The sequence below is a fragment of the Monodelphis domestica genome, chromosome 2 (genome assembly GCF_027887165.1).
Source record: "Monodelphis domestica isolate mMonDom1 chromosome 2, mMonDom1.pri, whole genome shotgun sequence".
In the NCBI taxonomy this organism is placed as follows: Eukaryota; Metazoa; Chordata; class Mammalia; order Didelphimorphia; family Didelphidae; genus Monodelphis; species Monodelphis domestica.
In genome coordinates this window covers 63,974,560-63,989,496 of record NC_077228.1, presented here as the reverse complement: position 1 = coordinate 63,989,496, position 14,937 = coordinate 63,974,560, and the positions used below count along the sequence as shown (strand labels likewise).

Below are 14,937 nucleotides of genomic sequence, written 5' to 3'. Positions count from 1 at the left end.
CAAAGACCAAGGACCTCCAAGAAGCTGACAGTTCTGGGATCGTAGGACATTGCTTACAGTGAAGTGAAGACTGAGAACTGGCAGAAAGAGAGAGCGCGAAATCAGAAGTCTTATGTAAAAGATAGGGAGGTGGGATAGCTGGGTGGCCCAGTGGACAGAAAGCCAGGCTCAGAGACAAGGGGTCGTGAGTTCAAATGTGGCTTCCGATGCTTCCTACCTGTGTGACAAAGTTCACAATCTTGCATAGCAAAAAAGTCTTTATTTTCACTAACCCCTCACTGAAATGGAACATTTTCTTAAATTTTGAATTTAAAAAAACATTCTGAGCAGGAATCCGAGGCTTCATCAGATTGCCAAAGAGACCCATGATACCTTGTCCTAAAACATCCTGTCTCCTCTTATGGCTTTTACAATATTGAGTGTGGAATTGGATCTGATTTGGACCCATAAAGGAAACTATTCGGAAAAAATAGGGATAATGGAAACTCTTTCCTAGTTCATGATAGCCAAGAGAGGGTTATCTCCAGTTAGGGCTGCCTCCATGTGCCTTCTGGTAGGCTGACTTTTGAAAAGTTGGAAGACTTTGTCTCTTAGCATGAGACTCTATGAGGATAGGCCACCTACAGAGTGTAGGAAGGTGAGATGAGGAAAGTGGGCTGAGACCAGGATGTGAAGGGCATTCACACCCAAGCAGGCGTCTAGAGTGCATTGTAGAGACCCTGGGGAATCCCTGGAATTTAAAGAGTGAGGCGATGCCATCAGAGCAGCACTTCAGGAAAATTCCATGCAGGTCACACGTGGCTTTGGGAGTCATCAGAAGAGGAGATTTGGGAGGTGGGCTGTGGAGGGAGAGAGAAGCCTGGGAGACCCAAAGATGGGGTGCCCCTGGCAGAAGGAGGGAATCTCAGAAGAGAGGTGGTTTGGGGGGAAATGAGGGAAACCCAAGTTCTGTTTTCTCCTGGGAGAAACGTAGGGGACGTCCATATCAACATGCAGAAGCCAGGCTCAGCCTTTTCTGATCTGGGGGTCTTCTGCCTAGAGACACTAGACGCAGGGAGCAGACGCCATCCCTGAGATACAGCACAGAGGGAAAAGGCCCCGGGAAAAAGGCTGGCCATACACTTGGAAGGCCCGATGTGCATGATGAAGCCATGATGGATTCCGAGGAGAGCCAGAGAGAGGAGTGACTAAGAGGGAGATGCACAGGCTCACATGCTTCTGAGAGGGTCAGAGGAAAAGGATGGGAAGGAGTCCCTCTGATTGGTCAAGTAAGAGAGGTAGAGTAACGTCCGTTTTCCATTGAGCAATGAAAAGGAAAGGCAGATTGCAAGGTTTGAGAAGTGAGAGGAGGGGAAGTGGAGAGAGAAGCTAGAGGAGAGAGTGGCTACACTGTAGGAATGGTGAAGTCAGGTGAATGGTGGGTCTCTAGGTGGTGTGGTGGATACAGGGCCAGGCCTGGAGTCAAGAAGACTCCTCTTCCTGAGTTCAAATCTGGCCTCAGACACAAGCTGGGTGACCCTGAGAAAGTCACTGAATCCTGTTTGCTTCTGTTTTCTCATCTGTAAAATGAACTGGAAAAGGTAATGACAAACCTCTGGTATCTTTGCCAAGAAAACCCCAAATGGAGTTATGAGTTAGTCACAACTGAAATGACTTAACAAGAACAAAGGCCAAGTGATGTTCATTTTCCTTTGGACAGAATGAAGGCAACAGGCAGAGTAAGAGATGGAAGATTATAAAGAGAAGGCATGACAGAGAAGAGGGACTTGTGGAGAAGATGGGAGGGAAGGAGATCAAGAGTACGAAGAGATGGGATTGCCCTTGGCTAGGAGTCTCCCCATTTAGAGCTGTGGTGAGAAGATGGGGGAAGATGCCTGAGGGGTGTGAAGTGAGAAGATGGAAAGAAGGAGGTAGAAGTGAACTAGAGGCCTTTTTTAGGGCCCCAGTGGAGGTTCTCCGTTGAGAAATGAGAAGAGTGTTCTGGGAAGTCAAGAAAGTAGAGGAGGCATGGAGCCGCCACAGTGGTCAGTACATTAGAGAAACCTGAGCCAGATTAAAATGTAATTAGGAAATATTTAACAAAATAAACACAATAAGAGAGAACCACATTTTAAAACCAAGTCAGTCTGCATCTCAGGGAGAGCCTTATGTGTGGATTAGGGGATTGTTTCTGTCTGAGTTTAACACCCCTGAGATAAAGAGAATCAGTTATGGGGGAGTAAAAGGATTTCTCTTTCTGTGGAGAGGGTCTGGCTGAGCTTAGATAACATGTATGTAAGTGGATCTGGTCAGCACTGTTTTGTGACTTCTTTCAACAAGGAAGGAGGGTCGTAGTAATCCAGGTGTGGGGTTGTCCAGAGGATTACATAGACCTAAAGCAGGCAATCAAGAGGTGCAGATGAGGTCAGAGTAGGAGGGATGACTTGGAAAGGACTGAGGGTGGAAGGGCTGGAGATCTCATCTTCCCACATTGTCATTTTTATTTTTAAAAACCTGGTGATTACATTCAGAATTTCCCTTGATGTATGACATTTCCATTAAGAGGTTTTCAAAATGTTAAATCCCCTGTAACATTAGTTTCCACAACACATGTATTCAGAAGAGCAGTGTTAGCAGCATCTCTCATCTCATCTGCTTGCAATACAAAATAGGAAGTTTTTCATTCTAGTGCATCCTGGTTGTTCCATTAAGGACAAGCTCTGGGCATTGTGATATTGAAATCACTTTTAAAAAAGACTGATATCTATTAATTTAAGGTTGCCAAGGAATTCACTTATGTAATTCCTAAATGAAACACTCAAGTCAGCTGCCAAATTTTTATGGTGTTTTAATTACAAACAGGAGGAAGAAGGTATTAGAGGGAGGGAGGGAGGGAGGGGGAGAGAAAGAGAAAGGAAAGGAAAGGAAAGGAAAGGAAAGGAAAAAGGAAAGGAAAGGAAAGGAAAGGAAAGGAAAGGAAAGGAAAAAGGAAAGGAAAGGAAAAAGGAAAGGGAAGGGAAGGGAAGGGAAGGGAAGGGAAGGGAAGGGGTTTAACTCAGACCCCACTCTGGCTCAGGCTGAGCCAAAGCAGGCTTTAAGGCCTTGATTAGCCAAGGCAGGGAAAGGGATCAGACCTTATCACTCACGTGACCAATCTGAAGGAAAGCAGCCTGCAGGCTCCTCCAACTCCAAGTACCAGCCTTGAACTGCCTCTCTGCCTCCTCACAGGAAGCCCCCGAGAACTCCCGAGGCTGGTCTCTACCTCACTTCCTGCATCTCACATGTGCCAATGGTGGCTCTAGCTTGACCTAGGACCTCCCAGAGGTCTGTCCTTTTTGCACATGTCTGTTGAAGGCCATATTCTCAAATAATTAAATCTTCAGTTTTCTGTAGCCCTTCCTAATCTTGTTACCCTGAGGTGGGTGGAGAATATAGTTTCCAAGACCTGATTCTGTTATTCCAAGTATCTCTATTGTTATTGATCAGGAAATAGCTAAATCAGATCTTCTAAGAATGGTCTGAATAGGGTGGAGTAGTTTTGAAATTCTGGCTGTCCCATCCCACATGCCTGAAGCAGGCTCTTTCCTCCCTTTTCTGCTCTAACTACGACCTCTCTGACTTCTCTGACTTTCTTTAAAACAAGCAGACAAAAACCTTTCCTTTCTGTGCTCAGGATGATTCTAAGATAGAAGGGCAAGAGCTTGGCTTCTCAGGGTCACACAGCTGTGAAGTGTCTGAGGGCACATTTGAAGCCAGGCCCTTCTGATTCCAGATCTGGCACAATTTCCATCCACTATGCCACCTAGCTGCCCCTCTGACTTCCTTTAAGTCAAATCTACAAATTCTGCCTTCCCCAAGCCTTCTTCCCTTGGTGATTTCCTCTTCATCCTGTTTGTCTTTGCAGATTTTTCTTTGCATGTCAACTCCACCATCAATTAGCTCTCTGAGGTTAGGGACCATCTTTGGCCTCTTTTTGTTTCCTCAGCACTTCGCACGGTGCCTGGCATATAGGTGGGCCTTAATAAATATTGACTGGTTGACTGATTGATCCTGGAAGTGTAGGGAGTCACTAGAGTTTATTGAGGAGGAGGGTGACATGGTTGGACTTGTGTTTTAAGAAAATCCTTTTGGTGGTTGAATGGAGGATACATTGTTGTGGGAGAGATGTGAGGCAGATAGACCCTCCAGAGGGCTATGAGAATAGTCCAGGCATTAGGCCAGGAGGCCCTGCATCAGAGTGGTGGCTGTGTGAGAGGAAAGAATGGAGCAGAAACAGATGGGAATGGTGATTTTGGATAGGGAGTAGTCTAGAGATAGGTTCATTGATGAAACCATCATTATATTTAATACTTGTGTACAACTTTGAAAAAAATTTCAATTATTTTGAGTTGATTGCGCAGCTTTCAACATGTTCAACATTTCTCATCTAGAGATTTTCTTGCAGAGTCAGTGTCACACTTAAACCAACTTTCTCATGGCATTTCAACTCCATGTTATAGTAAATAGAAGAATATCGTATTAGTTTCCATAGACTATGATTGGTGTCCATTAACTTCTTTTTTTAAAACCTTTCCCTTCCATCTTAGGATCAATATTGTGTATTGGTTCCAAGGCAGAAGAGCAGTAAGGGCTAGGCAATGGGGGCTAAATGACTTGTCCAGGGTCACACAGCTAGGAAGTGTTTGAGACTAGATTTGAACCCAGGACCTTCCATCTCTGGGCCTGGCTCTCAATCTATTGAGCCACCCAGTCACCCAGCCACCCCCTGTCCATTAACTTTTTGAAGAGGGCAGTGAAAAGATTTTAAAAATAAATGAAACATCCATGTAATCTGTATCTTTTTCAAGTTAAAATCACATGCATATTATTAAAATGTATCTAATTTGTACTGTTGAGAAGTGACTCATTGTTTAGGTTGTCTGACTAGATGGAACTATTATTATATGGTTCTTTAAGGAGACTTATTTTTAAATAAATTTCATTTATAAAACGAGCAAATTCATGGTTAAGTTTGTGGCCAGCTAAAGAACTGTTGTCTGAAATCCTTAAAATAGTTTGTGAAAATGCTTCATTGCAAAATTAGAGTAACCATTTGATGAAATAAGTTTAAAATTCAGTTTTCATTCTCACATCTGCTTTGTAAGCCCCTGTGACAAGGATTTATCACTGAAATAGATTAAGGCAGATCCCCCCACCAAAAGACTGGTTATTTCCCAGACTTTATTGTTTGCAGTTCTGGTTGAGGGGAGGAATGGGGGTAGAGGAGACAGAGAGAGACAGATAGACAGAGGAGATGGAAGAGAGGGAGAGGAAAGGAAGGAGTGAAGAGGGAGAGAGAGGGAGGAGGGAAGGAGAAAGGGGGAGAAAGGGGAAAAAGGGAGAAAGGGCAGGGAGGGAAAAGGAGAGTGAACCTCTGTGATAGTCTTTGGTTATCATCAGGCATGAGAGTCTTGAAGACTAACTCTAAAATCATCTATATGAATATTGACTCAGCACTTCCTCTATATTCCTGCCTGTAGGGTAAATGCTCCAACACTATGTAAGTGTGTTTTTGTTGTTTACTCATTACTGTTAAATGGAAATAACTGAATCAAGATATAAAGGTTTAAAATTTCTAGACATGATTGGTTTAATCACACTTTAAGAATTACACTTATGAGTCACTACTTAAATTGGGAGACAGTGAGAGTGATATAATGGAAAAATGACTGGATTAGGAAGCAGCAAACTTGGCCTTGCCAGTAAGTAGCTGAGTGAGTCAGGTGAGGTCACTTCTTTTCTTAGTTCCTTCATATATAAAATGAAGAGACTGTATTATATTGATCAAGAAATTCCAACTTGGGGGCAGCTGGATGGCTCAGTGGATTGAGAGCCAAGCCCAGAGATGGGAGGTCCTGGGTTCTAATGTGGTCCCAGACACTTCCTAGCTGTGTGACCCTGGGCAAGTCACTTAACCCCCATTGCCTAACCCTTACCAAGCTTCTGCCTTAGAACCAGTACACAGTATTGATTCTAAGAGGGAAGGAAAGGATTTTTAAACAACAAAACAAAACAGAAAAAAACAAAACAAAAATTCCAACTCTATGATAAGTGAAATAATTTTTCACAGCAAATTTACTTTGAATCCTTCCAAAACAAATTTCTCCTCAGGCTATGTTTGCTGATTCAAGGGCCTACAGAGCAGCTGATGCATATAAAAGCTTCTAAACTTTGCAGAATCTGTGTTTAAAATTCCCTGCAGATATTTTCATATAGCTTCTAGTCATGTCAGAATGAGTCACCATTCGCCATTCCCAGATATGCCAGTCTGCCCAAACTAGCTTCCTGTAGCATCTGTCCGAATATCCAAACTTCAAGAATCTTTCTTCTCCTAGAGTCGTTTTTCTTTGTCTATCTCTCTTTTATGCTTCAAAACTGCCCTAAAGAAAAAGAAAATATGTATGACACACCCCTCCTGAGGATTACACCCCTGACTCATCTTCTAGACTGAAGCCAAGTTGATCCTGTTTAATAAGCTGGTAAGGCCATTGCTGGGGATCTGCTTACTTTCCTTTAAAATGAACTCTTTGTGGGGAAGTTCTTTTTGCATTTAATGAAGATGACTCATCTCACCTTTGTGGCTTTTATGGTGTTTTTAAGACTATATAGCATTTGGCTTTGCTGGCAGAAACTGTTTCTGACCCTGATGGTTCTTTTAAAGACCTTGGTGGTTCTGTTGTATAATTCCACTGGATTTGTTGCTTGGAAAACATATGCTTCTTTTTTTAGGCCAAGCACATAATGGATGCTTAGCAGATGTTTCTTGGTGAGAATAAGATAAGAAAGCTACAAACTTTTTTCCTAATGAACATTTAAAAACTGATTTTGAACATGATTCTATAGGCACAAAGACAGGACTTAAATATTGTCTCTTGGTGCCTTTGCGTGAGAGGTTCTTCATGTCTGGATATACTTTTTCCTCCTTCTGTGTAGAATATACATATATAAAGATGTATATGCGTATTTACATATGTGTATATATGCATACATATACAATACATGCACACATGTACAATACAATATATAATGCACATGTATAAAGTTTAAAAATACAGAAATGTAGGTATACATGAATGTATATATACACATGTGTATATATATATATATATATATATATATATATATATATATATATATATATATATATAATTGTGTAATTAGAATATTGCACCCTAAGGACTCCATTTCCCAGAATTCTTTTACTTTCCCCAGAATTCCTTGCATTACACCCCCACTTTGTGTCCTTATGTTTTGTAAATAACCACTCTCTTCTGGTTCAACGGCTGAGAGGGCAACGCAGCAAAGCACTGTGGAGTGCTTAGGGCGTGTTGGAGCACAAAAGACAACATGGCCATCCAATGCAGCTGAGGAAGTCTCCAGACGTAACAATCTTTTGTGCCACTGGACCCAGGCTTCCAACGCCGAGAGAGTGGGACTGTCTCTGTGCATCGACTTTTCCACTTAAATCTCCTTCACGCACAAGTATCTTTGTGCACACTCATCTATCCTAACCCCGTCCACCCTCTTCAAGACCTGCGGCGATGGGGGAGTGACGACACAACAGGTGTAGGTGACCACTGGCAGTTGTAGTCACGATCCTGCACGTAGGCGGCCCACGGACCAGTGGTCGCTCGGCCCTGTGGGCAGCAGGGACATTCGGCAGCATCCTGGGCGACTGAGCAGCCCTCTCTAGGACAGCACTGCTCACCCTAATCAAGGGAGGGGACTAGAAAAGGTGTCCCAAACATTGCCTGCCCTACAAACACCCGGTCAGCACACCGTGGCTGGAGGGTCATCCCCTTTAAGCGGTCGAAATCAAAGAAAAAATACAAAGAAACTCCTACTAGGAGCATGGAACATCAGGACATTACTTGACAGAGAGAATACCCCAAGACCTGAGAGAAGAACAGCTCTAATTGGTAAAGAACTGGCACGATATAACATCGACATCGCAGCCTTAAGCGAAACATGCTTACCAGAAGAGGGATCACTCAGCGAACCCACCACTGGATACACCTTCTTCTGGAAAGGTAGAGCCTCAAATGAAGAAAGAATCCACGGTGTTGGGCCATCAAGGCCAGTTTGCTCAAACAGCTGCCAGACTTGCCTGTGGGCATCAGTGAGGGTCTCATGAAGATCCCTTTGCCTCTCAGCTGGACAGACCACGGATTGGTTAGAGCGACTCTTCAAATGCGCATTGCGCCTCGCCATCCAAAAGGCGCCCAGACAGTTCCCACATTTTACAATGAGAGTCCTCTGAGAGATCCATCTTATTTGCAAACATTCCAGTCCTGCCTGGACGACAAGCTGTCTGCCAAGGGACCACTCACTGGAAGCTCAACCGAGAAATGGAACCAGTTCAGAGACGCAGTGAAAGAAAGGCCTGCTCCCAATTCAGGGTCTCCTTGTTACTCTAAAAAAAGTCTTGAAAACATGCGAAATGGGGGCAGCTAGGTGGCCCTGTGGATAGAGCCCAGGCCAGGAGAGGCTTGGTTCCCATCTGGCCTCAGCCACTGCCTGTGTGACCCTGAGTCAGTCACTTCCCCTCCCCCACCCCCCATGGCCCCTGCTGCTTTTCTACTTTGGTACCCATGCACAGTATGGATTAGAAGATGGAAGGAAAGAGTTTAAAATAAAGTGAAATGGCTATCTAATCATGCCTGTGTCCTTGGAGTGTGAAAGGAATTCCCATATTCCGAATTTTAGGTAATCCTGCTTTTCCACTTAAGACTGTGTAAATGGATTCCATTGAAAAAGGAAGACTTGCTGGGGTGATTCCAAGCCTCCTCAGATATTTGAGACTAGGAAGGATTCTTCTGTCGGACCCCAGAGAACAACCCATCAAGAACGATGGTTAGAAGTGACAAAGGGGTCACGAGGGGGAATTCTTGCCTTCCAACAGTGCTGGGCAAACTCCCGGAAACAGAGCACGAATAGGAAGTGTCCAGGCATGAGGGCGGGCCAAATAGGAAGTGTCAAGGCATGAGGGCAGGCGCCATGGCCTGAGACCTCGGAAGGTTCCTCCTTTTTTAAACTGGATTATCTGGTCAGTAAGGCCTCAATCTAGCCGGGGCAGGAAGGCTCTGGATTCGGCTTCATCCCCTCCTGGGGCTCCCGTCTCGGTCCCAGACCTCCACAGAGAGGCCGGATCCCTTCGCAGCCCTTGCGTTTGCTGTTTGAGAGATCTTGACGGATCGGCTTTGAAAACGTCTTCCGATGGTGCTCCTAAAGGAGGCTCTGACACTTCTATTCTTCTTTCTTTTTCAGAATCACGACGAACGCTACGTTTTTCTTGCAGAATGGTATGACCCGAGCGCTTCCCTTCTGCGGAGGTATGACCTGTTGTATTACCCATCGGATGGCTCTGTTGAAATGGTAAATGGACCTTTTCCTTCTTTATACGTCAGGCAGACTAGATTCTCTCTCGTTCCATCTCAGAGGCTCGTCTTCAGCTTTCAATGAAATGAACACTACCCATAAAAACTCAGTTTTACAATGAGGCCAATTTAATAAAAGTCAGCTCGCCCCACGCGCACTGCCCCTCCGCCCAATTAAAAGCTGGCCTTTGCAGCCCCGCACATAGAAGAGTGCATTGATCTCCACAATAGCTTCCCAGGCAGGCGAGGCCTTCTTATGATTGTCCGGCTGTGGACCAGGTGAGGCAAAGGAGGATGTTCTTCCTGACTTCTAGGGACTTAGCGGCTTCTAACCAAATCCTTTTAACATCACAAATACATAAGAATTACTATATATCAAAATCTTGACATTTCCTCTGGTCCATTCTCCATGGATAACATTGCTCCAAGGGAACTAATTGCCTTCTGGGTTTTTTTTTTTCACTTAAAGCCCTGTTTTCAAAGAACTAGTTAATGATATAAAGGGTTTGTGTACATACCTATACTAAATTCTAAAAAAGCTGCTTTATTTTATTAGAAAATAGTTGCTATGATTAAAAGGTTGAATTAAGCCAGAAATAATTATTTTCTAGAAGAAATGTTTCAATAATGTTGAAAATTTTTCATGCAAATTAAATAGAACACTTAAGCCAAGACATGAAATTTGAGAAGGGAGAAATAACATGTTTTAACTGTATTTTCTAATATAAACAAAGATAGATAGCCTTTCTTGGAGAAAACAAGATTAACTGGCCTTTTGTTATATGGCATTTACTATTTTCTAATTAACTAAATATATATATTTTTTCATAATAGCATGATGTAAAGAATCATCGGGTGTTTCTGAAACGAACTCAATATGAGAATATACATCTCCAGGATTTATTTATTGGCAACAAAGTGACTATCTTTTCCAGACAGCTGCATCTGATTGACTATGGAGATCAATTCACAGCCCGCCAGTTGTGCAATAGGAAAGAAAAGTAAGAAAATAACTACATGGTTCTTTGTAATTCTTTAAAGCCCATTAAGAACTTGGGAATTACTTTCTAATTTCTCCTGATTCCATTTGGTGTTTCTGAGTTGTGTTGATTAATGTTTTTTCACAGAGAAATTGTGGACTTTTTCAGAAGTTCATGGAACAAATTTTTCCATCAGGTTAAGAAAGTGATTTTAGGAAATGCTTTCTTTTTTTTAAAGGGAAAAAGGAACAATCTTATATTAGGAATTTTAAGATTTAGAGCCAAAAAGGTACCTGTGTTAGAGATAACTAAAACTATCTCATTTTTCAGATGAAGATACCAAGAGTCAGAGTGATGAGATGACTGTTATTTGAAGTTACCATAACCTTCCTGAGTACAGTCAAGCTTAGTGAATATTTGGACATTAAGTCCTTGTATTCTATTATCATGTCCCATAAAGAAAAAAATTTAAAAATATGACAGATTTAGGGTGTTTCCTCTTTAGAACCCTGCAAGTTTTAATGGTCTTTGCTGATTAGTTAGAGGATGCCATTGTTTTGATGTTTGTACAAAAGAATAATTTTTGGGTTTTTCCAAATTCTCAACTCCATCCTCTTCCTTGTTCTAGTTCCCTACACCCTCAACATAATAACCTTGGAATTAATGATGTTGTCAATGAACCATTTGTGTTGATTAACTTATGTTTCTACCCTAATTCTCTATACTTTGTATATTCAATAAATATTTTTAACTAATGGAAACAACTAATTTAAAAAAAAATTAAAGATAATAGTGTAAAGAAGTTGAAAACTGTGGTTATCAATAAAAACACAGGTACCTGAATTTTTGGAGAAAGATTTCCCAAGATGGCAGGAGTCTTTCCCTATTCTATGTTACATAGAGTTATGTAATGTTATGATTGTAGAATAATTGCAAAGGTGCTTCAACCCATCCTCTTTAACATAAACTCTTCTCCATCAGTGCTGTTCACAGTAAATTTTGTCTTTTACTTGATTTTTAATAATTTCATTAGAGCCAGATTTGAAGGCTAGACATAGAAATAATAGGGAAGTTTGACTTTGCCTATTGCCAGGGACGGCTATGTAAGGAGGTTCCAAGGGTTTTTGATAGATATAAATGTCATAGTATGCCAAGGTTTAAAGAATTTTAGCACTTAAGTAGTCAACCAATTATAGCCACAAAGGAATTCCTACTGTAGCATAATTGATAGATGTCATATAGCCTTTGTGTGAAGACATCTAGTTATCAGGAAATTTTTCTTTATTATCAAGCCTAAATTTTCCTCTTTGCAACTTTGCATATGACAGTCCTTCCTATATTTGAAAATAGCTATTTGCAGATGGTTGTCTTCTCTTTTCCAGGCCAAACATCTCTAGTTCTTTCTCATGTGGCATGGATGAGACCTTTTATTGTTTTGACTACTCTTTTCTGGAGGCTTGCTACCTAATCAGAACCTTTCCTAAACATGGGTGTCTACATTCTTAAACACGGTACACCAGATGTGATCTTACCAAGGCTGAAAATATAACTCCTTATTCTTTTAACATTACATTAGCTTTTTTGGATGCCACATGACACTATTGACTCATTGAGTTTGTAGTACACTAGGTAACTATCCCTTTTTTTCAGTCAAACCATTATCTAAGCATCTCCCATCTTTTATTTATACAATTGATTTTTTAATCCAAGCACAAAACTTTACACTTATCTCCATTAAATTTTTTATGTTTAGACAAGTGGTTTTAGGCTATCAAGACTTGGATCCTGCCCTGCCCATCCAGTGTGTTACTGACCCTTCCCTCCTTTATGGCATTGGCAATTTTGATTGAGATAACTTTTATGCCTTTATCTGAGGAATTAACACAAACTTTAAAAAGCACAGAGCCAAGCACAGATCCCTTTGGAACTCCATTGCAGCAGGATCTCCTTGCAACTTGTCAGGAACTGTTAATGACTCTTCTTAGAATTTCTTAACCTGAGGGAAGCTGGGTAGCTCAGTGGATTGAGAGTCAGGCCTAGAGACGGGAGGTCCTAGGTTCAAATCTGGCCTCAGACACTTACCCGCTCTGTGACCCTGGGCAAGTCACTTAACCCCCATTGTCTAGCCCTTACTGCTCTTCTGCCTTGGAGTCAATACTCCAAGATGGAAGGTAAGGGTTATAATAAAAAAAAAATTCTTAACCCACTCAACAATTTTCATTGTCTAATGAAAAAAAGAATCCCTTCAGACCCCCTAGAGATTGTTGCCCAACACAATGGTTAAAATGTGACATCAAGCTTTTATTAGAAGAAATAAGGAATAACTTTAGTTAAAAATCAGAGTTCTCAATTAAAAAAAATTTTTTAAAGGTAATAAAGTGTGAATTTTAGATTTTCTCCATTTTGCTTAGTCTTAAAATTCTAGCAACCAGGAATGTATACATCCCTACTTAAGGATTAAGTGTTGAGGAGGATGACCAACATAAAACAACTGACAAATCCTGTGGGCTGTCCTAAGTCAAGCTTAAGCTACCATTGAAAGAACTGTCTATATATTTCACGTCACTTCCTCTCTCCGGCCTTTCTCTCGCGAAGATGTTGGGCTCTGCAGCATGGGGAACTCGTGACGGTATTCTTAGTGTGCTTGGCAAGTGGTTAGGCTGATTCCTCCTTTCCTTTACCTCCTAAAGTGCTATCCTCCTAGGATACCCCTCATCTTGGAGGAGGTCTCATGGCTGGTAGCCAAGCTAGATTGAGAAGGCCCCTTGGCCACGGCCTCTGAACTCCTGCCTGGCTCAGAATTTAAATTCTCTTTCCTCTCTCTCTTCTTAATTTCTTCCATCTATTGTAATTAAACCAGCCTAAAAATCCCAAACTGACTTGAGTATTTTATTGGGATTGAATTAATCCCTGGTGACCACTAGTATAATATATTCAGTCAATAACCCTTAATTTTTACCCTTAACAAAAGAAAGCAGACCAGGAAAAATTAAATTCATGATGGAGAATCTCTACAAAGAAGTAGAAACTCTCAAAAGAGAGACTAATGTATCTGATCATAAAAGAGACTGAAGGAAAAGAAAATTGCTAGAAGAGAAATAAAAGATAACAATGTTAAAAAGCATTTATGAGATCTCTATAAGCAAAAACATGACTCTATTTTTCATGATTTCAACTCCATTGAACAAGATTCTCCATCCTGGTTAAGCTCTTCCTCTCTGATCTCATCACCATTCTGCTAACTCCCGTTACCTCCCTTGGCCTCCTCTTCCCTCTGATTGGAAAGCTGGAAAGGGTATGACCAAATTCCTCCTCTCAGTGCCTTTCTTTAGAGAGGGAAGAAAGTGGATGCTCAGAACACTCCCCTCTTCACCTTCCTGGTTTCAGCTCCACTGAACAAGGAATCCTTGCTTTCATGCCTCCTTTTGTGGGCTCTCTCTCCCTCCCCAGTAGATTGTAAGCTCCTTAAGTGCAGGGAATGTCTTTTCTTCTTTTAAGTTGTATTTGCAGTTTAGCACAGTGCCGGGTCCATAGTAGGTGCTTAATAAATATTTGTTAGATTGAATTGGAAAAGCAATTGATATTGAAGGTAGGATAAGCAAAGATAACTTAAATATGACATGTCTTTCAGATCAACATGGCCAATTAAAAAAAATGTTTCAATGCCATGCTGTAGGAGAATAATACTAAAGAGCATCCGGATTTTGAATACAGAATTAAAAGTATTGATTAGCTGAATCCACAGTTTGCTGCCAGTACACACACACACACACACACACACACACACACACACACACACACATATACCCTCAAACTTTTAAGATGTATAATGGTGAAATTTTATAATTTCAACCACAATTTTTATAAGCTTCAAGGGTAATGATTTTCAAATATGAAAGAAGAATAATTCCAATAAACTAGGATAATTCTAAAGTCTTAAGGCAAGTCACTTAACTCTTATTCCCTAATCCTTATTGCTCTTCTGCCTTGGAACCAATACTTGGTATTGATTCTAAGACATAAGGTAAGGATTTTATATATATATATATATATATATATATATATATATATATATATACATATACATATATATAAGGAAAGGAATAATAATCTAAAAATTAAAGGCTCTCAAGCTAAAAACTAAAATAGCATCATAGGGACCTATGGGCTTGGGCCTAATCATCAATGAAAAATATATTTTAAACAATAGAGAGGCGTTTGAGGCATTTTCACAATAAACATACAAAATACAAGAAATAGATTATTTGATTTAGAAACTTTTTAACATTTTGATTGATAGCTTTTAAAAAAAATATTACTTTACAAAATATCACTTTTCTTCCTTCAGAGAACTGTCTTTAAGACATAATAAAAAAGAAATAAAAGACAAAAGAAAAGAAATAGAACAAAACAAACCAACACACCAATCTCAACAGTATATCACTCTTCCATTTCTATAGTCCCTCACCTTTGCAATGAAGAAAAACAGATTTATTCTCATCTCTCTACTTTGACATCAAGCTCAAACTTGAATTATACAAGATTCAGTTTCAGCTTTTGTT

General features: G+C 40.8%; 1 protein-coding gene across 2 annotated transcripts in view; it reads left to right on the top strand.

The window, feature by feature from the left end:
• The window catches only part of NME7 (NME/NM23 family member 7), a 193,716-nt gene that overhangs the window by 43,038 nt on the left and 135,741 nt on the right, over positions 1-14,937 (top strand). For both annotated transcript variants that reach the window (XM_007480738.3, XM_007480739.3), the window contains 2 exons: positions 9,286-9,393; positions 10,230-10,396. In XM_007480738.3, the coding sequence (XP_007480800.1) occupies positions 9,286-9,393; positions 10,230-10,396 (275 nt within the window). The remainder of the gene's footprint in view (positions 1-9,285; positions 9,394-10,229; positions 10,397-14,937) is intronic.